Source organism: Corvus kubaryi, unplaced genomic scaffold (genome assembly GCF_017639235.1).
Source record: "Corvus kubaryi isolate FWS band 111438036 unplaced genomic scaffold, C.kubaryi_AGA036_p1.0 65253, whole genome shotgun sequence".
In the NCBI taxonomy this organism is placed as follows: domain Eukaryota; kingdom Metazoa; phylum Chordata; class Aves; order Passeriformes; family Corvidae; genus Corvus; species Corvus kubaryi.
The window spans coordinates 23,431-47,346 of NW_024581872.1; the positions used below are offsets into that span (position 1 = coordinate 23,431).

Here is a 23,916-nt window from a genome sequence, read left to right on the forward strand (position 1 = left end):
GGGCAGCCACGCTCCACAGCCTGGGGCGAAACCAAACCCATCCCCTTTAGAAGTGCAGAGTTGGTCAGGAGAAGCTTATTTTAACGTTTCCAAGATGCTTTTTAGCTGGAAGAGCAGTTGCTATCCAGCAGGCAGCACTTCTCTGCTGCTCCTGCTCTGTGGCTGATGCCACGGGAACAGTTTGCCACTGTTTGTTCCCCCGGCCCGTGCCGTGACATCGCTGTTGACTTCAGCCCCTCTTGCTGCCCTGAGGAACACAACAGAGTTTGCCAGAAAAAGGATTTTTGTGTGGTTTGTTGTGGGGCTTGTTCTTCTTCTCTTGGCCACGACTCAAGAATGTCCTGAGTTAACTTTTCGGACAATCCGCTCCAGCGCCTCAACAGCGATGTGCTCTGTTTGCTTTTTCTGACACAAATAAAGCCGGAGCTCTGCCAGGGAGGAAGGGGAAGGAAGCCAGGCAAAAGAGAAGCCATGGGGTGAGGAGTGTCTTTTGCAGAAGTGCCTGAGGGGAGAAAAACAACAAAGGAGAGCTGGGAGTCTCCGGGACATTCTGCCTGTCCATACCAGGGAGGCTCAGCATCTCTGCTCCTCCAGGACAAGCTCTGGATTCCTCTCAAACCTTCCTGTTGAGATAAGGCTTAAGCATTCTTCCTAAGGATAAATAAAAAATATTATTTGGAAGGTATGAAAACACCCAGTGAATTATGGCACTGTTAATAACACTGGGTGAGGGTACAAATGTGTAGGTGGGGCACAGAGCATCTTTCTAATAGGTTAAGTTTGTGATTAAGCTTAGGGGTGTTTAGAGAGTCTTTTTAACCTTACTTTGAGATGAAATATCACACAAATGGAGCTCAGTTTATGGCAGAGGTTTATTTCCAGTGTTTCTCAGCACTAAGAAGAAGCAGTAGGTTCAGTTCAATATTTTAAGTAATCCAGGACATACAAGGAGCAGATTTCTTTCCCTACCTCCAATGCAGGCTAAAGTTTGAATTTGGAAGTTCTGTCTGTCTTATGCTCTTAAAAATTCCCCCTGAAGTATCACAGGAGCAAAGAAATCAGTTGTACTGCATTTCCCCCAGCTGCCCAAACTCTGCAGCAGCACGGCCAGGGTCAGTCAGCCCTGAGGGGTGACCACACGAGGGGCATGCGGGACGTCTGGGATGAGCTCCTGGTGTGCCAGCTCTCCATTCCAGCCAGGATCTCCTGGGGGTGTCAGCCTGTCGAGGTTACTCCATATCAAAACAAACTGGAAACCTGCTTTAGCTGTGACACAAACCCTGTGTCAGGGGGGAGATGTGCACGGGTGACACACAACATCCTAATCCTCACTTCTGGGGGCTGAAAAAGCAACCAAGAGATGGCAACTTTAAATCCCCACTTTCCTCAGGGAAATCTAGATGTTATTACACAGGCTAAATTCAAATTTTTATATACCTGGGATTAGTGGGATCATCTGTAAGAAACAAAGCCTGTTTAGAGATGAAGGCAAACCAGGAGATTCCTGCACCTGAGCTGGCATCCCTGCCTCACCCTCCCAAAGTGCCAGGACAAGTGTTCCCAGCAGGCACCTTGGGCTGCCCTTTTGCCACAGCTGCTTTTCCAGCATCCCAGCGCCTGTTGTCTCCTCACACAGAGATTCAGCCCGTGAGGGCTGAGTAGAAATATTTGCAAGAAGATAAACTCTGTCTTGCCTGTCAGCACCATGAGGACTCGAGCCCCAGGGGAACAGGACAACATAAATCTTCCTTCCCTATGACAGGAAGGCTTGAAAGGATTAGATCTGTAAAAGCTCTGATATTTCTACCTGAGAATCACTTAGAGAAGATCAGGATTTTGTTTAAAAGGAGATTTTAGCTACAGATGTGACAGCAGAGCAGTTTGGCCGTGTAAGCAGAGCTCTTTTGCATAGAGGTGCTTCATCCTTGTGCTCATTAAAGGTCCTCATGATTATTTTATGGACGGTTAATAAGCAGATATCTCATCTGCAGAAATCTGACAGGCAGCTTTATGCTCTACTTCTTTCAGTTCCCACCACCAGCATTAACCAGGCAAAATAATCTTTGTTTTGCTTTGACCGTGTCATTTGGAGGATCTGCCCTGTCTTTTGGGGTAACACATCAGTGTGTGCTCGTGGCCATTTGGTTTTTTCTCTGATTTTTCGTGAATAACCCAGCAGTGCCGTCTCTCCCACGCACTTCCAAGAATTTGTTCTCTCATGGCTCTGAGTTTCCTTCAACAGATGCTGTTTTCCAAAAGAGTTCAGCTCACACCACAGCCAGGAGTTGCTCAACATTTCTTGGTGTTGAGCCTACAGCACATTAAAATTACAAGCAAAAGGATTTTAGGGATTTTAATTAACAAAATTGTTGTTGTTCCTTGTCTACGAAGCCCACCCAAGCCGATTAGGTCATGTAATGTGATACTCCCTTTTTTATTTCATCAGTAACTCCTCCCAAACTCCCCGTGCTGCAGCATGGAAGCCTGAAATTCTGATTTTTAGCAGCGTTTGCTGCTGAGCTGTGAGGGTTGGAGTGTGTTGAGGGTGAGGAGGTCTCTTGGACCCTGTGCTGCGGGGGCGGTTGTGCTCAGCACACAACATCTGAGTTTATTCTTGCTGTAAAAAGGGAGAGAAAGTGCCACTGCACATCTGCAAGGACTGTGCAACTAAAAGCAGCTGCTGCTGGTTGAGCTTTTTGCTGTATTTGAAAGCAATTTTCAAGAAGAAATTGTCTCTAGGTTCAAAGATGAAGACGCTCCAGAGAAGTGTAAGTGTATTCCAGCAAACTAAAATTCTCTTGTGGAAAAATGTCCTGGTCAAGTGGAGGATGAAGATGCAGAGCTTTCAGGTAAGAAAGAATTAAAAATTAAACCAAAATAGTAGCTAACTACTGAGAGTGCCCAATCCCTGCCTGCCCCTGAACACCAATTTCTTTGGGTAAAATCAGAACTTAAAGTACTTTTGAGAAGCCTTGCTGGTAATGAACACTTGGAGACTTGAATTTTTTTTTAACTGGTGATATTTATGTCTGGTTTGTGACAAATGAGGGCACAGATGGGCTCTTGGAGCAGGTGATGGGCACACTGCAAAGAGTCTCTTCATTAACATCCTGGAAACTGGTGTGACTGAGCTCCTCTTGGTTGTATTTTAATCCCACAAAGACTGAATTCCTCTTGTTTGTATTTTAACCCCACAAAGAACATATTTTTATACTGCCACGAAATTCTTCTCCCTGCTCTCCCTGGTGTAGGAGTGGATTCTGTCCCTGCTCTTCCTGCTCCTGGTGTTCATCGCGTCCTCGTTCATGGTGCTAGTCCCCTACCCCGAAGTGCCCTACAGTCACCTGGGGCACCTGGATGACCCTGCCTTCAATGCCACCGGGGTCACCATCATGTTCACCCCCGGTACTGCCACCACGAGGCACATCATGAATAAAGTGGCCTCCAGCTCTGTCATGACAGGTGGGTTTTCCTTTTTAAATATTGAATTTTGTCATTATTTAACCTATTGTGTGCATGCTGTGTTTTAGTTGCTCTCTAACACCTTTGACCAGGAGAGAAAATTCATCCTAAATCCTCCGTTTTCACAAATATTTCTTCTCCAGGATTTAAACTACCTGTGAGACCATGTGCCCTTCTGAACTGTAAAGCTCTGCCTTACCTAATATTCCCTAATTCTTTTAAAAGACCTTGGTTCACTCTTTGGAGGTGCATTTCTTCTCAATTGGTAAATTGTGAATTATTTGGAGCTGCCTCCCTGTCCGGTGAGAACTGGAAAAGGAGGAGTTGCAGGGCTAAGAAAGCAGAACATTCCCTCAGTGCTGCGGACACATTTCCAGACTCACAAAATCTCATGGCAGTATTTTCCTGATGCTCCACAGGTATAAAATTGGAGGAACTGGATGATGAGAGAGCCATGGAGAAAGCCTGGATTTCAAATGAGGAAACTATAGGGGTTGTATTTAAGGACAACCTCTCCTACCAACTCAGGTTTCCCACTAGCCACGTGGTTATTCCCAATGAAGTCTTTGGATACATAGGTAACGCGAAATGAGAATTTCGGGGTGGTTGCCTGGAGTGGACAGGTGGGAATAATTCATGACTCTTAAGTGATGGAATAAATTGGGGGTTTGGGTGTTTTGGTCTGGGGTTATTTTTTGTCACCATTCATTTGAAGAGTTTCCCACAGTGCCAATGCGTTCTTGTCATCACGTTTAATAGCAAAACCTAATTACTTTTCATTCGTGTGATGCCCTTTGCCTTGCAGACAGCTGCTACGAGTTCTCACCGAAGTACTGCAACAGCCCCAAGTACTGGTACAAAGGCTTCCTGTCCCTGCAGTCCAGCATTGATGCTGCTATTATAGAGGTAAATCCAATTTAGGAACTGGTGGAGGCATCCTTTTATTTTAAATATGATACAGGAAAGGCAAACTGTACCATGGGGATAGCAAGGGGTTTGTCAGAAAATAAAGCTGCTTTAACAAGTCAATGCAAGGAGGATGAAGCAGAACATTCCTTATACAAATGGACCTCACAGCAGAAAATAAACAAAATGCTGATCTATTGACGTTGAATTCCTATAGATGGTGGCAAATCATTCTGTTTGGGAAGAAATGAAATCCATTGCTGGCGTCCGAATGAAGTCCCAGAGCATCCTCTTCTCCATCAGCCTGGAGTACAGCTATTTCATGGTCGTTATTGTGATGTGCTTCTTTCCCTTCATGTATTTCTTATCGAGGAATGTTACACGAGAAAAGAAAAAGCTCAAAGTATTGATGAGGACCATGGGGCTGCAGGACATTGCATTTTGGTGAGTTCTTCTTTAACTGGAATGTGTTTCCCAAAAATCTGTCAGTTCCTGGGCACCTGAGCAGTCAGTTAATCAGTTAAATGCGTTCATAACTTTTCTCCAGTACTGGAAGGACAAAGCAGAGGGCTGAGCATGGCAGTGGTGTCCTCTTCTCCCTGGGGTATTTCCTCCTAAGCTGGATCGGCCGTCTGCTCTGAGGATGTGAAAGAGAAATTACTTCCATGGAAAAAAACTAATAACTAATAACTAAATGTAAAATGATTCTGACCTGCAGATGAAACTGTAACAAGGGCTGTTAATGAACCACAAGGGTGATGGTGCCTTTCCCTCCCCAGGCTCTCCTGGAGTTTGCTGTACTCTCTTTATGTGCTGATCTTCTCGTGCCTGCTGACGGCCCTCGTGCTGTGGGAGCCTTTCTACACCAGCAGCTTCCCTGCAGTCTCACTCCTGTTTTTCCTCTATGGCCTGGCGTGTGTAAGTCAGGCTTTAAAGCCAGATTTCCTCACCGCATGATTTATTACCATGCTGCTGAGCCTAAGCATTGCTCCAGAGCCTTTTGCACAGTTCTCAGGATGTTTGTGTGGCCACGCTGGTTGGAACAGCTGAGTGGCTTTTCTAGGCCAGCAGCAGAGATTTGATTTGCAGCCTGAAGGGCTGACAGGCCCTTGTTTGGATACAAAAGGCCCAGCTTGAAACTCAGCTCAACCCACTAAGGAGGGCTTTAGTGGATTTTATTATACAGACTCAGCTCACCAGAGATCTGGTGCCTGGCAAATGGAAGTGCTGCTGTTAAGGATATTTACTTCCTTCAGTGGTTGAAGGAAACTTCTGTTCTTACAGATCCACCTGGTTTTCATGCTCTGCTCCCTCTTAAGGACCTCCAAGCTTGTCAGCTCCGTGGGGTTCCTCATCATCTTTATCTTTGGATTCCTGAGCCTGGCGGTGCTGATAGAAGATGTCCCAGAGCCACTGAAGTGGTTTCTTGGTCTCATGTGTCCTTTTGCATTCAACACTGGCATTGCCAAGGTACGGGCAGCTGAACCTGACTTACCAAAATATGAATATCGATCTGATATCGACATCTAACTGAGACAGACAAAAACTCTCTAACAGTTTAGAGTTAGAAAGTGCATGTTTTATTTGGCGCCAGGCACTGCGTGGGATAGCTCCCTAAGATGCAGGGCCCGATACAAGCAAACACAAAGCTTTTTATTTACAAAAATTATGAATATCCAAAATACAAATGCATATTCATAACATTAACACCTCCCATTCTCCGCTTCGTATGGAAATGAGCTTCAGTGTCATTAAGCATGCATAGTGTGTGTCCTGAATTGAGTGGTGGTCTTGAATTGGGTCAGTGGTCTTAAAAAGATGAAGTATGCTCATCTTCCTCATTCTGACCTTTTTGCCTCTCTGAACTTTAACAATCCTAGTTACTTTAGTGACCGCTAAGTTACTAACATCTTAAAACCCATTTCAGGTCCAGCTCTCTTAACTATTTTAATTAACTCTAGCTGGGCCCAAATTCCTTCCTATTCTAACTAATTTCAACACAGCTAGCCTATAACTAAAATCTTTGTTTCTTCTAAATCTGTGTTTCAAACCTTCCCCTGATGGTAGAGAAAGGCACAGGAATTCCTACCCTCAGCTCAAGAATCCAGCTGTAAAACCTTCAGGCATTTTTCACTCATCTCCACAGCCTGTTTCAAAGCCCCCACGTGAGCTGAGCTCTTGCTGGGCAGCACTGAGGAGCTTCAACGCCCCCATCCCCTTCCCCTGCTTTGAAGTTAGATGAATGCAGAGACAAGCAGGGCCCCCGGCACAAAAAAATCTGCTGTTGTGCACTTCTGCAGCTTCCACATGACCCCGAGGAAGCCCCATCCCTGCACACAACAGCCCCATTATCCTCGGGAGCATCAGGGACAGCATCCTTGGCTGCCCAGCCACTCCCCTCCTCCTGGCAGCAGGGACTGTGCAAATCCAGCTCTGCATTCCTGCTGCTGCTGCCCTTCCTCCAGCCCCACCTTGGATAAATTGCAGTCTCACGGTTTTCCATTAGTCATATCTCCATATCTCTTTCTAGCTCTGGTAATCTAATATTTGATTTCTTGATATATATATATATAAAAAATCTGCCTGGGAGAGGAGATTTCTGCACCAGCAGAAGAAGAGACTGACTTTGTTAATTCACCATATGGTTACATCAATCATTATGGAAATTAGATCATTTTTGTCGTGACTCTGTCACATCAAAGGTGCCAATACCAGGTTTCCTGAACTGACCTCTAAAACTATGATCTTTTCTTCTCTTTCTGGATTGTTCTGGAAAATTCTGGATGAAAGCATTAAGATCTCTGCATGGAGTAAATTTATTCCCCTTCCCCTTTAGAAGGAAAATAAGAGCAGTTGGTCAGTACTGCAGATTATTTCTGGGTTAACAAACAGTTGCAGCCATGGTTCGATGTCATGTGCATTTTTTTCCGGCCTGAAATTCATTCTTCTTTCTCCTTTATTTCAGATTTTCAATTTAGAGAAATATGGAATAGGTTTCTCCTTTTCCAACCTTATGGAGGAAGCATACTTTTTATTTTCAACATACGTATTGCTGGTGTTTGACTCAGTCTTGTACATGCTGTTGGCTCTGTATTTCGACAAAATTCTGCCAGGTAGGAATGATTTCTTTTTATTTACATGGACTGCATGGGATATATCAAGGAAATGATGGGCTGCTCCATTCTCTGAGTCAACTAAAACAAGGTTTGGACTAAAAGAAATGTATTATGTTGTGGAGTGACTTTTCTGTGACTGGCGCATGCTGGCAATTCACAGAATCAATGACAACAAATTATTCAACATTTTCTCTTTCTAATTATGCTGTTGTTGAACTATTTATGAGATTACAATGTCATAATGTAATACATAAAGTCTTGAATTCATTAGAGAAAGGCCTGAATCCAACCTTCTGGTCTCCTCTACCTCTGCTCTAAACACGGGGGCTTTTGACTGGAAAAAGCACCAATTTTGTACTTACTTGAATCTCCTAAATGTTTAGTCTAGGATGGTGTCTTGGCTGTGCCTTTGGTTAGTGACAGAACATCTTTTTGCTTTCCTGGCAGGCAAATATGGGATTCCAGACCCTCCTCTGTTCTGCCTGAAGGCTTCGTACTGGAAGAGCAGGAGAGGCTCCACCACGGACGTGCCCAGATCCACAGCGAACCCTGAGGAGCTCCTTGGGGATGATGTAGAACCTGTGCCCCCCGAATTCCTGGGGAAAGAGGCCATCAGGTTAAGAGAGAAGGAATTGCTGGTGCCTGGTAGCTCTGGTTTTGTGCTCCCACTGATCCCCGCTCCTTCCATCAGCTCGGGTTGGACTTTTCCAGGCAGTTTTCATGTTCATGAAGCTCTTGCAAAACACTGTTTCACAGAGAAAAATTAGAGATAAAAATGTTTCACTGAGAAAATCTAGCGATAAAAAGATAATTCAGACTGGTCACTAATGATGAAATATAGGTAAATTTAGATTAAAAAAATAACAGGGTTTTTTTTCTGTAAACCTGTCCTCTGTTGCGATGGGCTGGGCCTTGTCTTTGCCAGTCTTGGTGCCCCATTTTTGGTGCCAGGTTGTGATGTTCACACCTGGGCACAGGGCCTGTCAAACCTGTGAATCTCAGCATTGTTTTCCAGCACCTCCTATTTGTTCCATGCCATTTCTGTCATTGTCACCTGAGGGCCATAGGAATGTAAAAGGGCATCAGGGAAGAGCATTTACAGAACTCCCCAAAGAATAACCTCCTTACCTTCCTTTTAGGCTCCACAATATTAAAAAAGCCTATAAAAAGAAGGACAAGAAGACAGAAGCTTTAAGAGGTAAGGAGGCTGTGGGATTGATTCCTGTTAAAGACAAGGAAACACCATTGTACAGTCAGTCAATGAAAAAAAGCACTTGCATTGCTTGAAAATTTATGTCAAATATTAATTGATGTGACTGATCACTGTTTTTTTCAGCTTTTACTGATTTCTGTTTTTAATAAGACTAAAGAGAAGAAATATTTCTATTTTTTAAAATTGTTTTATTTCTGTCTTTTCTGCTAAATACGGACCCACCCCATATGCCTTTAGTTAAAGATCTGCAGAGCTTTGCCCTGCTCAGTGCTGGTTATTACTACTTAATTCTTGTACTTCTTGACTTCTCTTGCTTTTGGCAGTGAGTGAGGGCAATTCAAGCCTCATTTCTTCCCAAACTTGGTGTTACTTTTGTTCTAGGTTTGTCTTTAAACATTTATGAGGGTCAGATCACGGCCTTGCTGGGCCACAGTGGGGCTGGAAAGACAACGCTGCTGAACGTGCTCAGTGGGCTCAGCTTCCCTTCAGAAGGTAGGAGAAGGCTGGGATGGAGTGGCCTTGATCCAAAATCTGTAAAGATCAATTCATTCCCCCTCATCCCATTTATCCCGGTGAACAGGCTCTGCCACCATATACAACTACAGACTCTCCGAAATGGGAGACAGGGAGGAGATCAGAGGGATGATCGGGATTTGCCCGCAGTTCAACACACAGTTTGAGGTCTTGACAGTGAAAGAAAACCTGAAAACTTTTGCAGAAATCAAGGGCATCAAGTCCAAAGAGGTAGAGCGAGAGGTGAGTGTGTTCCCCACCATTCCATAGTGGCTCCTTTTGCACTGGGAAGCTCAAGGGATCCACCTGGACCTTCTGAAAATCGAAGCTCAAAGTCCTGTCCAACCTGGCCTTGGACACTTCCAGGGATCCAGGGGCAGCCACAGCTTCTCTGGGCAGCCTGTGCCAGGGCCTGCCCACCCTCCCAGGGAAGGATTTCCTCCTGATACCTGCTATAAATCTAAATCCACCCTAATAAAGGATGGGAGGACAATGGCTGCTGAGAATGGACATCCTTGTGCTGTTCTAGGTGCAAAACATTCTGGAACTGCTGGATATCAGCAACATTCAAGACACTCAAGCTGAGAAACTGAGTGGTGGGCAGAAGAGGAAGTTATCCATCGGAATAGCCATGCTTGGAAACCCCCAGGTAAAGCAGCAGGCTTTGTGATATTGGGACAGCATGGCTCTGTGAAATTGGGAATATTCAGGTCTGACATGACTAAAACCCTGGGCATGTATTTGGGTCTAGGATTTCAGACTTCTTTAAAGTGCTCATAATTATTAAAATGAATACATTTCATATTTTCTTTTGTTGTTTCATTCATAACCCACCTTGCCAGTCACGTTTTGAAGCAGAGAGAGTTCCCTGACCCCTCCCAGCCCACAGAACAGCTGCCCTTGTCTAAAAGATGCCCTGGGTCTCTTGCCTTCAGAACACCAAACCCCAAAGACGTGCAGCTGCTCCAGCAATGAGGAATGTCTGATTCCATCCTTCCTGCAGGTTTTGCTCCTGGATGAGCCAACGGCTGGGCTGGATCCTCTCTCCAGGCACCAGGTGTGGAGCCTCCTGCGGGAGCAGCAGGCGGGGCGGGTGATCCTGTTCAGCACCCAGTTCATGGATGAGGCCGATATCCTGGCAGGTGAGCACAGGCTCTGTCTGGGGCATCCTGCAGGATAACCCTGGAGCACAAAGCCCCAAAAGATGGGAACAACTGCTCTGCACTATGAATTCCTTTGGATTTTCCTTCCTCTAGACCGCAAGGCTTTTATCTCGCACGGGAGGCTGAAGTGCGTTGGCTCTTCTCTGTTCCTGAAGAAAAAATGGGGGATTTGCTATCATTTAAGGTATCTCCTTCAGCCCCAACAATATCTGGCAGCATGCAAGTACAAGGGGACACCAGAATTAATGAAACCCTAGAGCAGATGTCATCAAAACAAGCAAATTAACTGCATTCAGATTCAGCTACATTAACTGAAACAGCAGTAAGGGTTAGGGTTAGTTAATCCAGAGTAGGGTATGAATGAAGACTGGTGGAGTTTTCTTTTTATGCATCCATAAAATGGTGGCTGTTCTTTGTTTGGGTTGTTTTTATTCCACATCTGTCTTTTTCCCACGCAACAGGATCCACGTCAGTGAGTCTTGTGGCTTAGAGAATGTGACATCCCTGGTGAAAGGGCACATCCCCAACGCCACGTTCTCAGGACACAGCCAGTATGAACTGAGATATAAACTGCCTTTAGAAAACGTGAATAAATTCCCAGGTAATGTATGTGAAAATAACTGAGAATTAACCATAGAGAAAAAAAATAACAACAAATGTGGGGAACGAGAAAGGCAAAGGGAGGTTTTCTACAGAATCGCATCAGGACTGTCTCAGTCTGGGTTTTCCCCACAATTTTATCATACATTTAAGATCAAACTGTGCAACAAATGCTTTTCTACTGTTCGCAATGGCAAACCCAGCAGGCTAAACTGGGCTAGGTGTTACTGAGAGTTCAGTTCTCTTCCTGTTAAATGAAAAGACAGAGATAAGAGAAAACCTCACACAACCTGTGCTCCTCCATACCCGCTCCTCACCCACCGTGCCCATCACTTCAGCCTGACCATCCCACAGAGGATGAAAACCAGTCCAAAATGTTGGTGCTAAGCAGGGAAACATCTTCCATGAGGGGTGGCTGTGGCAGTTTTGTGTTCCTCCACACCTTTGTGTCCTGTTCCTTTATCCAGTTCCTTCTTCTGTTGCTTTCTCTGTCACTGGAGATGCTCCAGTCAGGTTGACTCATCTGAACATCTGTGTCCATGCCTTTATTTTGTCTCTGTCCTGCAGATCTGTTCAGTGGCCTCGACAGCTGCTCTGAGCAGGGAATTATAAACTATGGAGTCAGCATGACGACCCTGGAGGATGTGTTCCTAAGGCTGGAGGGAGAAGCCACAGCGATTCAAGAAGGTACAGTCGTGGCTGTGAATTTACAACCCACAGCCAAAGAGATCAGCTCCTCTGCAGTAACCTCCAAAGGCGGCTCTTAGCTTTTCATGAATCCCAGCCTAGAAGCTGGGCTTGGACATAAATTTGCACATGGAAACTCTCTGCAGATGAGCACATCCCTGGGGAGGAGTGGGCAGAAGCAGGACCACAATGCCCCGACGAGGCAAGGCCGGGCTCCCTGCTGCTCTCGGACACCAGGAAGGCGTCGGTCCAGGGCCTGGCCCTCTGGAGGCAGCAGGTCTCTGCCATGGCACAGGTGCACTTCCTCAAGCTCAAGAGCTCTGTGAAGACCCTGCAGTCGATGTAAGTACCAAAGGGATTCTCTCCTGGAGGTCTGGAAGTGGACACAGTCACACCGGGGGGACAATTTCCGCACCCCAGTTTCGATGAGGTTGGATTAATTGATATGAGGTCTTGGCTAGGAATGATCTGAGAATGATCTGCACTCAGAGGAGGGGAAAGTTTTTTCCTTTCCAGTGCCAGTAACACAAAATCTCCCTTTTGTGCATTTTCATTTCTATGCTGAGTAATTCATGGAAGAGAATCCCATTTTCTTTCCAAAGAAAAGAATCATTTAGAAATACTTTTATATTAAATGGAGGGAGTTTTAAAATAAGTTATTGTGTACAGAGAGTACTTTCAGTCTTCCTCTGCATTTTTTTTTTTTTTAATTCTCTCATGTTGCCAGTGTTTGAACTCATTTGGCCCCACTGGTGTTCAGGCTGGAGTTCTCTGGTGAGGCACAAGGAACTAAAGGAATATGCTGATTTATGAGAAACTTGTATCTAAAGGAAGTCTGAAAGGCATTTCATGCCCTAAAAAGTTGAGCACTCCAAATCTGAGATCCTCTCCCTGCTACATTTTGAATTATTTGGTGAATGATCAAGGTTTGAGGCTTCTGGAAATAAAATTCTCTCATCATTGGTGACAGGGCCTGGGGGAATGGCTGGACTTATGTCAGGGGAGAGTGAAGTTGGATATCAGGGAAAGGTTCTTCCCCCAGAGGGTGCTGGGCACTGCCCAGGCTCCCCAGGGAATGGGCACGGCCCCAAGGCTGCCAGAGCTCCAGGAGCGTTTGGACAGCGCTGCCAGGGATGCCCAGGGTGGGGTTGTTGTGGTGTCAGGGCCAGGAGTTGGATCCATGCTCATTGTGAGTCCCATCCAAGTCAGGATATTCCATGATCCTATGAAAATTGCCTGAAGTCTTTAACAGAGCATTGGGTAACCTGAACACACAACAACACACAAATGCATTCTGAACGCATTTCTGCTGAATATCTCTTCTCAGACTGTTTATTCATCTCTTTCTTAATGCAGTTTGCTGCTCTATGGGGTTTTTCTGCTTCCTCTGGTGTTGCAACTGTGCATGATGGCTGGCTTGCTGAGTGTGAGTGCCTGGCAGCTCTCTCCTGCACAGTACTTCTTGCCCCTGGGGAGGAGATCCTACCTGGAGCCCACCACCCTGCTGGTCTACAACCACACAGGTGAGGTCAATGAGCCTTCCCTCATCCTTCCCAGTTCTGGGCTTCTTGCTGCTCCAAAGGAAAATACAGGACAGAGCAGACGGTTGTAGATGTAGAGGATCCAAGGGGGGATGGGGGTTTTAATGAGGGAAGAGAGGAATCACAGCCTACTGTGGCTTCAGCAGCTGGTGAGATCCTGACGAGAGATGTGAAAGAGGATATCAGAGCAGGTGAGGTAAGATGGAGACGTGGTTCTCTCCCTGCCACAAATCCAGGTCTCTATCCAAACAATTTCAGAGTGTAGGATTTTCAAAGCACGCACCACACTCCAGGCTCACTAACGCTGAGTCAAATTAATGGGCTGCTTTCAGAGTTTCACCTTCAACATTCCCATGAATGGATGCTATTTCATGCTATTTGGCCAGAGAATGACATTGATATCTTCATCAGACAGTCCCAAAAGAAAATTCATTTTGTAGCACCTCAGAAAAGGCTGGGGGGAAAAAAAAGACAGTGCAACAATTCAGACTGAAACTCATTAGCTCCCAAAAATTAACGTGCAATGATCCACCACACATGTGCTGGCTGATGCCCACAGTTATTAGATTTCCTTTCGTTTTGTTTGGTGGCCATGGATTTAAAAATAAAAATAAAAATCAAGCCATCAAAGACTCTTTTGTTTTCCAGTGATATAATTCCTCTGCTTTTGGCCCTCACACCAGGCACAGGCATTGATGACTTCATCCATGTGCTCCAGAGCCAGGATCTTACAGTGGAAATAGCAAAGGAGGAAAATATCACAGAGGAACTACAACACAACGGGGCTATAGAAGTCTCCCGCGAAGGTCAGGTGAGGATTTTTCTTCTCTCCCTCCAGTTTCCTCACAACAATTGAACAATCAAGCAAGGTGCCTCCATCAGCTCTCCCTGTGGGATGGGCCTGTTGACTTTTTGTGCCACAGGTACAAAAATTAGGAAGTGTCTTGAGCAGTAAAGTCCATGCTTGAGAGGAGACCTTCCACCTCAAAATGTACATTTTTAGCACAACAATACAGACTTCCAACACCTCATAATTTGTTTTTTAGCCAACAAGGCATAAGCAAAGCTATTTCAGGCCTGGATTTTCCTGGTGTGCTCCTTTTCTACTGCTTCCCTGCAGATGAGGAAAGCCAGGAGTTCTCACCTTGTTTTCCTGCTCTTTGAAGAGCTACAGGTTCACTGTGCTGTGTCACTTGGAGGCCATCAACTGCTTCCCAGTGCTGGTAAACATCATCAGCAACGCCCTGCTGAGAACCCTCAACTCCACCCAGCACATCCAGATCTGGAGCCACCCATTCTTCTCTGTAAGTGAAGCCAGAAGGTGTCAAAAAACAGTTTAAGGTCTCACTAATTCATCAGATTTTAACAGGAAGCCTTGTAGGGCTGTCTGAACATGTAAATCCACCTTCCTCCATGGTGCCTCTGGAAAAATCACATCTGACTTCAGGAAAACCAGATCTGATTTTTCCCATGTGGGTCTCAAGGGCTGCTGGATGGAGAGGGTGGATGGGAGGGTTTTCTCCAGGAGGTTCCTTATTCTCTCCAGCACATTATTCAAGCTTTGGCCCATCAGTTGATGGAAGAGAGAGCTTCTCACAAGTCTGGGATAGAGAAGTGGGACCTGCAGCACCCATCTCTCCTCACCAGCAAGCACTTTTCAGGGCTCTGGTTCAGGAAAACCTTCCAAAATGTGGTTTCAAACCCCTCTGACTGTTCATACTGCCCTGTAATCCAAGAGAAATGCAGTAAGATCAATGGTAAGATGAGTGGTAGGCATTTTCCGCAAATGCTTTGTTCTTGTGTTTTCAGCTGTTCAGTCCACGATACTGGGATTATTTTATGTTCGTTTACTTCATTTACATGCTGCTGTTGTTCCCTGGTTTTCCTCCTCACTTTGCAATGGGCTACACACAGGATTGTAAGGTAAATTCCTTGAAACGGAGCAGGTTTGGGGTGGGCAGAAGGGATTACAGCTGCATTGCCAGAAGGATGTTTGAGTACAGCATCAGGGAATAGTTTAGGCTAGAAAACACCTCTGAGGTAATTGAGTCCAGCCCTATGATTGGCAGCTTGGGGTGTTTTGATCCATGAGAAGTTTTGCAGCCAGCACAAAATATTAAAAGACAAAACGAGGTCGAATCTTAGCCCAGAATCACAGTGGTGACAGATTTTATTCCGTTTTCATTCCCTGGGGCCATTGCCACGGGTGCAGTTGGCCACACAGGCACCGACAATAAACTACCTTTTCAAATTGTGCCTTCCCAGACGGGAGCTCGTGCCCAGCTGCGCATCTCGGGGCTCTTTCCCTCGGCCTACTGGTGTGGTCAGGCACTGGTGGACATCCCACTCTGCTGGATCCTGCTCTTCTCCATGTTTGGGCTCCAGTTTGCCATGAGCAACAAGATTGCTGGCAGCGCCAGCACCTTCTTCTTGCTGGTACGTCCCATTCTGGTGCCTGTTGGTCTGCTTGGGAGGGATTGAGGGAAAATATTTTTGGGAGGGGGTAGGTGAGACACTGTGGGTGCATATGGTTCTGGAACACTTTGACCTTCTTGTTTCACCTCCTACCTTTTCGGTTTCTCCAGCTGGAAATAAAAGGAATAAATCTTGCCTTAATACATCCTTTACACCTCAGAGTAAAGGATTGTGGTAATTTCTAAATGCCCTGATCTTACTGTGGGATCATTTCCACTGATCCCCATTGCTATAGATGGGTTTCTGGTGGTTTACATCACTCCATTTTCTCCAACAAAAGCCTTTTTGCCCTGTAGGTCGTGGGGACGTTGGGTTATGGAATTTCCCTCGTTCTCTTAATCTACGTGATCTCCTTCAACTCTCGCAAAGGATGGAGCTGTGATCTTTGGTCTTTTATCCTGATAGTGGTGAGCACATGGTTGGATACTGCACTGCAGGGTTTGCAGACATTTTGAGATCTTAAGGATGAGCTAGGTGTCAAAACACCAGGTAGAGATATGGAACATAAATCTGGGTGTGTTTCATAGCAGCCAATTCTGTATTAAATTTGTGTCACTGTGTTCTGTTCCCGGAATCCTGCTGTGACACGGGGAAATACCTGGATCTAACCTGAACTGGTGCAGGAATGGAGGCAAAATTTATCACTCTGCTGAACACCCCACATCCAAGAGATGTAAAGTGTTGAGACAGGAGCCATCAGGCTAGCACTGATCATCCAAGCCCAACCTGGAAGGAGATGGATGATTTGGCATGGATTGGGATGGGAACGAACAGAATGGGATCCCGTGTTTGATTTTTCTGCCTGAAGCAGCCCTGTCCCTGGGAAGAAGTCTCTCCAGCTGGCCCAAAGCAGCAGCCAACCCTCAGGCAGAGACAGCTGAAGATCTCCTGAGCCCTCTCTGCCTCTCATCTTTCTCATTTTTTGTCAATTTTTATAAATTCAACAGGGAATTGCAGAGCTAGACACACAATTTTAAAGAGCAGTGAGTAACCCTTCCCATCAGCTGAGTTACCCTCTTGTTTTATTTCCAGGTGTGCTTTATTTCTCTTTTCATCAGCAGAATCCTGGATCTCGTGGGCAGCGCCAGCACCTCCCTCTATGTTTTGTCCCTCTTGGTTCCCATGTACCCCCTGATGGGTTTTGTGATCGATGGCCAGCAGGTGAGTGGTGGTTCTGGGCAAGGAGAGGCCAAAGCACAAGCCTGGGTCCTTGTGACCAAAGTCTGGTGGTAACTGCGTGCTGCAGTCTGGGAAGGCTCATCCTGGGTGGGATATTCCAGAGTGCATTGTTAGTGACTGTTTCAGCTCAGATCTCATTTTTCCAGCTATTCATTAGGGCTGGGGGCTCCTTCTTGTGCAGCTGTGACTGCAGGTTGGGTAAAAACTCCTAATTCTTTCCATGCAGAGTCATAGAATGGAACCACAGAATGGTTTGGTTAGGAAGGGACCTTAAAGCTCATGTGAGGGGACACTTTCCACTAGACCAGGTTGTTCCAAGCCACATCCAAGCTGGCCTTGGACAATGCCAAGGATGGAGCAGCCACAAAGTCCATCAACGTGGCCTGACCAATCCTAAGATAAAATCTGAAGCCATGAATCTGACTTTGCATAGAACAAACCTGAGTGAGAATTAAGAGCACTCACAAGGGGCTTTACTCTGTGTCAGCTGAGGGGAGTGGTGGAAAGTCAGCTGAGAATTTAACAAACCCCCCATTGTGGTGCAACAAACACTGTTGATAAATGATAAATTACTGAGGGGTAAAGTCCAAGGACAAGAGACCCTTCCTCTGTCCTGTCCCACTCACCCCCACCTCTTCTCCAAAGCAGAGGACCAGGGGACCCAAAGCAGAGGAGACCAGATCTTTCCTGGGATAGGACATCTGGAAGGAGAGTCTGGTCCAGGTACTGAGAGCTGTGACCTGTTCTGGTGCAGGACCAAGGTTCCCAAAATCAAGCATCTGCACTTGTTCATCTCTATGTGAATGTTAGGGGTGAATCAGAAGTTTTGCAAATTTTCAAAGCATTTTTGAACATTACTTCATTAACCAGAATGATACTAAGGAATTACAGCTCTTCATTGTGAATTTTTTTATTCTTACAGATTTTCTTGGAGGACACTGAGACATCTCGTACAGCTCCAGACAGTGATGTGCTGTTTGCTGTCTTTGCAGTAAGAAAACATTTAACACTGCTTTTATTTAGGAATGTGGATCTCCTAAACCCCCTCCTCAGGTATGAGGAAGCAGGAGGAGGATCTGGGTGGGTCTGGATGACATTTTAGCCCCTCTGCTAAAATAATTTCACACCTTTGAAATGGGCAAGGCAAAATGAAATAAGCCCAGATCACTTCATGCTGCCCTGTTATTTTATGAATTGGGGTTTTCCTGCCCTTAGAGTTTTCTGCAGTGCTGATTACCCTGAGTTTTGGTGTTAGTGGCCTCCATTTTCCCATATTCCGTTTCCCCCATGTATTTTATAGCACTGCTACCACCTCAGTGCCAGCTGTGGTGGGAGGGAAGGCAAGGCTGCTAATGTGGCACCTCTGTTTTTCAGCCTTACATCCATTCTGTGGCTTTCATTCTTCTTCTTCGCTTTTTGGAGTTAAAATATGGAAAAGCAGTGCTGAGACAGGACCCAATATTTAGGTTTGTATCAACACACATGCACATGTGAGATCTAAACTCCTACCCCACTGCTTCTCCTTGAAAACATCATTGCAATTGTGCTCGTTTTTAATTTTTTTTTATTATGGTGATTTCTGAATGACTTAAATAGCCCCTTAAATACGACAGTGGTGTAATAATATAAAACAGCTTTCAGGTTTGTTAGTGCCTTCACAGGATGTTGCCTATGCTGTGGGATGTACCAGCTTCTTTTTGGTACAAAGAAGAAAGATTATAAATATTCTTTATTATTGTCATTGCTATTATCAGTAATAATAGTAGTAGTAGTATAAAATCAGAAAGAATTATTGTAATATGAATAGCAATAGTTATAGTATAAATTCAATCATGGAGAAATTCACTCTTGGTCTGCCCAAAATGCACTGATAGAGAACAAAGGTAAAAGAACAAAATCCTAAGCCAAATCTGGTGGGTTTTTAGGATTTCCCCAAGAAAAGAAAGCAGCCAGCAGCACCCCAAGGAGCTCGAGGATGAAGATGAAGATGTTAGAGCTGAAAGGGAAGCAGTGAGAAATGCCATGGTGGCTCCGAGTCAGGAGGAGGTACCCCTGAGTGTTGTCCTTCTTGTTTTGTTTGATTTTGTACCTGGTAAAACACAAACCAGGGCAGGCCGATGCTCTGGCTGTGCTGTTCTCACTGGGAAAATCAAACTCCCAAAAGTGTGGGTTGATCAGGAGAAGAAAGCTCTTGAGAGGAACCTGGACAATAAAGTGTCCTGTTGCACCTCATATTCCTGGTGAACTATAAAACAAAGATCTTGAGAAGGTTTTCTGCCTTTTAAATGGAAAATGTAGCTGAAGGATTAATGCTGTCTAAGATAATAAATTCGCCTTGTTTCTTCCTCCTCGCATTCAGAAATCAGTCATTATAGTCAGCAATCTGTGCAAGGAATATAAAGTAAAGAAAGCTGGCTCATTTTTGAAGAAGAAGAAGAAGAAGAAGAAGAAGAAAACAGCCACCAAAAACCTTTCCTTCTGTGTAAAAAAAGGTGAGAACTGGGACTGTCTCCTTGAACCCCGAGCTAATTCCCCGCAGATCCTCAGTTACCTGAGCAAGGACAGAGAGGTCAAATCTATTTGTTCTATTTGTTGTTAAAGCACCTTCAGTCTGAGGTTGATATGTTAATGAACAACTTGGTGTGGGTGCATTTTATTAATTACCTGTGGCTGTCCATATCTAAAATAATGCAGATCCTGGGGAGAGGGGATTGCTTTAGCAGCAGCTCCTGGGATCAATTCACACACCAGTTTGAGTTGAAATCTCATGGGCTCTCTCAGCATGTACTTTATTTGGTTTATATGATTTTTGATATTTGCATGCTGTCTTTTCTATTTTTTCTTTTGTGGGACTGTGTATGGTATATTTCTTGAATGGAGAATAGTCCTAAGAAATTACACGTATTGATTGCAGGAGAAGTGTTAGGACTTCTGGGGCCCAACGGAGCTGGGAAAAGCACAGCTATCAAAATGATCACTGGAGAGACAACCCTGACTGCTGGGCAGGTAGGAGATATCTGGAGGAAAGGGGATGGATCCATGAAAAAAATCCAAACCTTGCACCTAGGCTAAGCTATCATTTTTGTCAAGGCTACAATTTTTGTCAAAGCATTATTAGTGATCAAGGTTTTAATCGAGTTCATCGTGCTATTAAATTAAATAATGTATTGATAAAATTACTGTGAGCTACTTCTGATTTTGATAAGCTGTTGGATCTGCCCTGATTGACATGTTTCTATTTAAGAAGAGTGTGAAATCACTCCCTCCACGTGGGTTTCCTCACCTTAACCCCACTGTATCCCATAATCCTCCCCTGAACCACCCCTTGCACTGTGTGAGAGGACAATGCCCAGCCTGGTTGTGCAGGTGCTGATGAAGAGAGGAGACGGAGGAGGCTCCCAGCTCCAGGAGCAGGCCCCTGCATTCCTGGGATACTGCCCCCAGGAGGACCCCCTCTGGCCGGACCTCACCCCGCAGCAGCACCTGAGGGTCTACGCGGCCGTGAAGGGGCTGTGCAAGGAGGACACGGCTGCTGCTGTGGACAGGTACAGATGGAGGGTTGGGATGGTCAATGTTCCACCCCCTGGTCATGGGGAGGAGAGCAGAGAGTCAAAATTCCCAGAGGAAACCTTGAAAGAAACTCAGGAAACTCAGCTGCAAAAATGCTTAACCCACTCACTGTGCAGTGAGTGGGTTAAGAAAACCTCCAATTTTCCTAAGTGCATTTGGTGGGGATAAATTCAGCACTAATGCCCTTTTAAGAATGTTATCTTTGGGCAGCTTTTCTGAAATCTCTGATGTTGGAGTTTGGCACCACAAGAAAGGGTGCTGCAGTGTTGCCTGCTCAGCTGACAGTAGTGTCAGTAGTGCTGTTGACACTGATGATGGATTTAGAAAAGCGCTTGTGGCTTACTCAGTACACTTTGCTTCAAACAGTCACTTGCATTTTAATAACACAATAAATATTTAATGAAAACAAGCAGGAGTCAAGAGCAAGGGAAGAAAAGTTCTTTTTTTTTGTCATTTTGGGAACCCTTGATGAGAGTATTGATTTAGAATAACAAAAATGTTCTTTTTTCACTTGTTCCCTTTCCCTGCAGAATTGTGAATGCTCTGCAGCTTCAAGACTACTTAAACAAAAAAGTCAGAAAATTACCTGCTGGGATAACCAGGAAGGTGTGTTTTGGGTTACCTATAATGAGCACTGCAATGCTCAAGCACTAATTAAAGCTCTCCTTCCTGAGTGGAGCAACCAGCTTGTGCCCTGAGCTCCCCGGGAGAGCACCGGGTTGGGTGGGGTGATGGAAATGAGCCTTTCCCACCTTTCCCATAAATCAGAGCTCCCAGAAATGAGGAGGCACCATGCACAGCTCTGTGTGGACACGGTGCCAGGGTGTGTGGGAGGTTTGGCTGAGCCCCTTTTCCGTGTCACAGCTGTGTGTGGCGCTGTCCGTGCTGGGCAACCCCGCCGTGCTGCTCCTGGATGAGCCCTCCACCGGCATGGATCCCAACGGGCAGCGCCGTGTCTGGTGAGCAGGAACCCAGGCACTGGGCCGCCACGGTGGGAAAGGGGTGGGAAGCCAAAAGTTGATGTTAAAATGACATAAAAAGGGTTTTACCCCATCCATTGATGGTGCTGTCCCTCACGTGCCAATGGTTCTATTGGAAAATAATTTCTTGTCTCTCTCCAGCTCAAGAATGAGCAAGGAGAGAAAAAACCCATTTTGCCTTCATCCTTTCTGCAAGCTTCAGGACAGTCCTAAATGGGATTTGGAAGATTTCATAAAGAGACTCGAGTCAAAAGTATTTTTTGTCATTATTTCGAGGCATTACCATGTGCTCATTGATCTAAAGTTGCTGCATGTGGAAATTTTATTCTTACTTTAGGGGCGAGGCATTTGGATGGACAAAGGCATAGGAACAATGTCTGATATTTCTAGGGAGTGCTAGACTTTAATTTTTTTCTTTTCTTTTCACTGCGGTCCTCAGGAAAACGATTCGGGATGCCCTGAAAACCAAGGAGTCGGGAGCCGTCCTGACCACGCACTACATGGAGGAGGCAGAGGCCGTGTGTGACCGCGTGGCCATCCTGGTGGCCGGGCAGCTCCGGTGGGTGACAGCACCTGGCTGAGCTGGAAATCACAGAATCACAGAATGAACTAGCTTGGAAAAGACCTTTGAGATCGTCAAGTCCAACCTAGGACCTAACCTAAGGCCTCCTCATCAACTAAACCATGGCCAAGCTTCTCCTCCAGCCTCACCTGCTTTTATGAAGTGCTCCCAAGGTTCCCTTCTTGGGAAGGAGCAGGTGGTGAGGAGACAATTATTTCAGTCATCTCTGTTCCTCCCTGCCCTGCAGGTGCATTGGCTCCATCCAGTACCTGAAGAACAAGTTTGGCAAAGGGTATCTCCTGGAAATCAAGGTCAAGGATCCAGAGAGCTCCGATGTCCTGCATGCTGAGATTTTGAAGATTTTCCCCGGTGCAGCCCGTCAGGAGAGGTAACTGTAAAATATGGGATGAGGAGTGGTTTCAACACTTCCTCATCCCTAAAAAGATGCCTGGTGTGAGGGCCAGACACAGGATCTCAGCTGGAGAGGGATAAATAGCTCCCTGTAAAGGATCTGATTTCATAATGTCACCACATCCAGCCCTCCTGTGATCCTGGCAACAAGACATACATAAATCCATAAAGGTTTGATCCCAGAACCTCAATACAGAGCAAGAATCACCTTTTCTTCTATTTCTTCAAGGTTCCCCTCTTTGCTTGTCTACAAGGTCCCAATGAAAGATGCACTGCCCCTGTCCCAGTCCTTCTCCAAGCTGGAGGAAGGTAAGAGCAAAACCAGGTGACTTTTTAAAAAGGCAGAACAGCGACTGCTTCTTTTCAACCCTCTTCCCCTTCCTCCACAGCCAAACGAAGCTGCAGCCTCGAGGAGTACAGCTTCTCCTTGAATACTCTGACTCAGGCAGGTGATTTTTATTTGTGCTGTACAGGCAGGAGCAGGGACAAAAGCTGCAGCCAGACCTGGGCTGGTGCAGTGGCAAAAGGCAGCTCCACCAAAAAACTGCCTGAGGGTGGTGGGCGAGGGGTTCTCTGCTGGTAAAATGGTGAAAAATGGCTTGGGTTTTTTACTGCTGGGACTTCGCGTGATGGGAACAATTCTGGATCCATCTCAGACCCCACTTGGCCGAGGCAGGCACACAGCACACCCAGGGATGAGTGCTGCCCGTGCCCAGCCCCTCTGGGTGCCCTGGAAACAGCAGGTTATTTATTGCTGCTTGTACAAGGCTGGTGGCAAAGATGAGGAATGTTTAAGTCAATCCATTGGTGGGGAAAACCTGTACAGATACAGCTGTGGGCAGGTGGTGCCCGTGTGGTTACTCCAGAGAGCACAGGAGGCTCAGCTGCTGCTCCCCTGCTCCCCCACAAAGCCACCCCACACCTCTCAAGGGGCTGCAGAGCTGCGCCTCCTGCAAAGGAGCAGCACAGAAAAATAACCCAAGTGTTATCTTGCCCATTTCAGGTGTTTCTGGAGCTCTCCCGAGAGCAGGAAAAGGATAATTTTGATCTGACTTTGGATGGGACTTTTGACTGGAAGCAGCTGCAGCAGGAGGACTGTTAAATGCTCATTTATGCATTGCTCAGCATTAACCAAACTGCACATATTTACTGCCGCTCTCAGTGTACCATGGAGAGGGGAACAGGCTCCTCTCTGATGCAGAAGGTGTCCCACCTGCGCTCTGCAGGGGTCTCAGCTCTGCTCCAGGTTGCACTTCCAAAGGCTGGTTGATAAAATAGTGCCTGCTCTGGTGAGAGCTCTTGTCAAGCCAGGCAGGATGCAGCAGCAGGACTGAAAGCTTTGCAGAAAGAAGGGTCCTAACCCATCTCTGGGGATCAAATCTCTCTGGATCTGGGTGCATCATGGAACCTGGACACACTGCCTCCCTCCTGGCTTCCTCTCCCACCAATGTCTGGGACTATCTGCCCACAAAGTGTTCTTACTGAAATCCACACTCTATTTTTATACCCTTCCAATAAATGTCTCTATAGAAACTGCA

General features: G+C 45.9%; 1 protein-coding gene across 3 annotated transcripts; it reads left to right on the plus strand.

Moving 5' to 3' along the window:
• The first annotated feature begins 2,419 nt into the window (after positions 1–2,419).
• Positions 2,420–23,916, plus strand: LOC121673163 (ATP-binding cassette sub-family A member 10-like). Of its 3 annotated transcripts, none has more exons than XM_042046247.1 (38): positions 2,430–2,849; positions 3,252–3,462; positions 3,882–4,040; positions 4,268–4,368; positions 4,586–4,812; positions 5,148–5,286; positions 5,653–5,838; positions 7,334–7,481; positions 7,932–8,100; positions 8,624–8,682; positions 9,079–9,189; positions 9,278–9,453; positions 9,740–9,859; positions 10,214–10,352; positions 10,467–10,557; positions 10,835–10,974; positions 11,541–11,660; positions 11,807–12,002; positions 13,017–13,183; positions 13,885–14,012; positions 14,368–14,505; positions 15,116–15,124; positions 15,467–15,637; positions 15,973–16,083; positions 16,709–16,837; positions 17,778–17,846; positions 18,230–18,321; positions 18,781–18,901; positions 19,215–19,347; positions 19,770–19,861; positions 20,222–20,400; positions 20,956–21,031; positions 21,290–21,384; positions 21,845–21,964; positions 22,215–22,355; positions 22,608–22,687; positions 22,768–22,823; positions 23,382–23,916. In XM_042046247.1, exons 1-38 carry the CDS (start codon positions 2,748–2,750, stop codon positions 23,478–23,480), a joined length of 4,800 nt encoding a protein of 1,599 aa, XP_041902181.1. In that variant the 5' UTR covers positions 2,430–2,747; the 3' UTR covers positions 23,481–23,916. The 3 variants fall into 3 exon arrangements, with proteins under 3 accessions (XP_041902182.1, XP_041902181.1, XP_041902180.1); XM_042046246.1 differs by having other exon boundaries at positions 2,432–2,849; positions 15,011–15,124; XM_042046248.1 differs by lacking the exons at positions 21,845–21,964; positions 22,215–22,355; positions 22,608–22,687; positions 22,768–22,823; positions 23,382–23,916 and adding an exon at positions 21,547–21,838 and having other exon boundaries at positions 2,420–2,849; positions 15,011–15,124.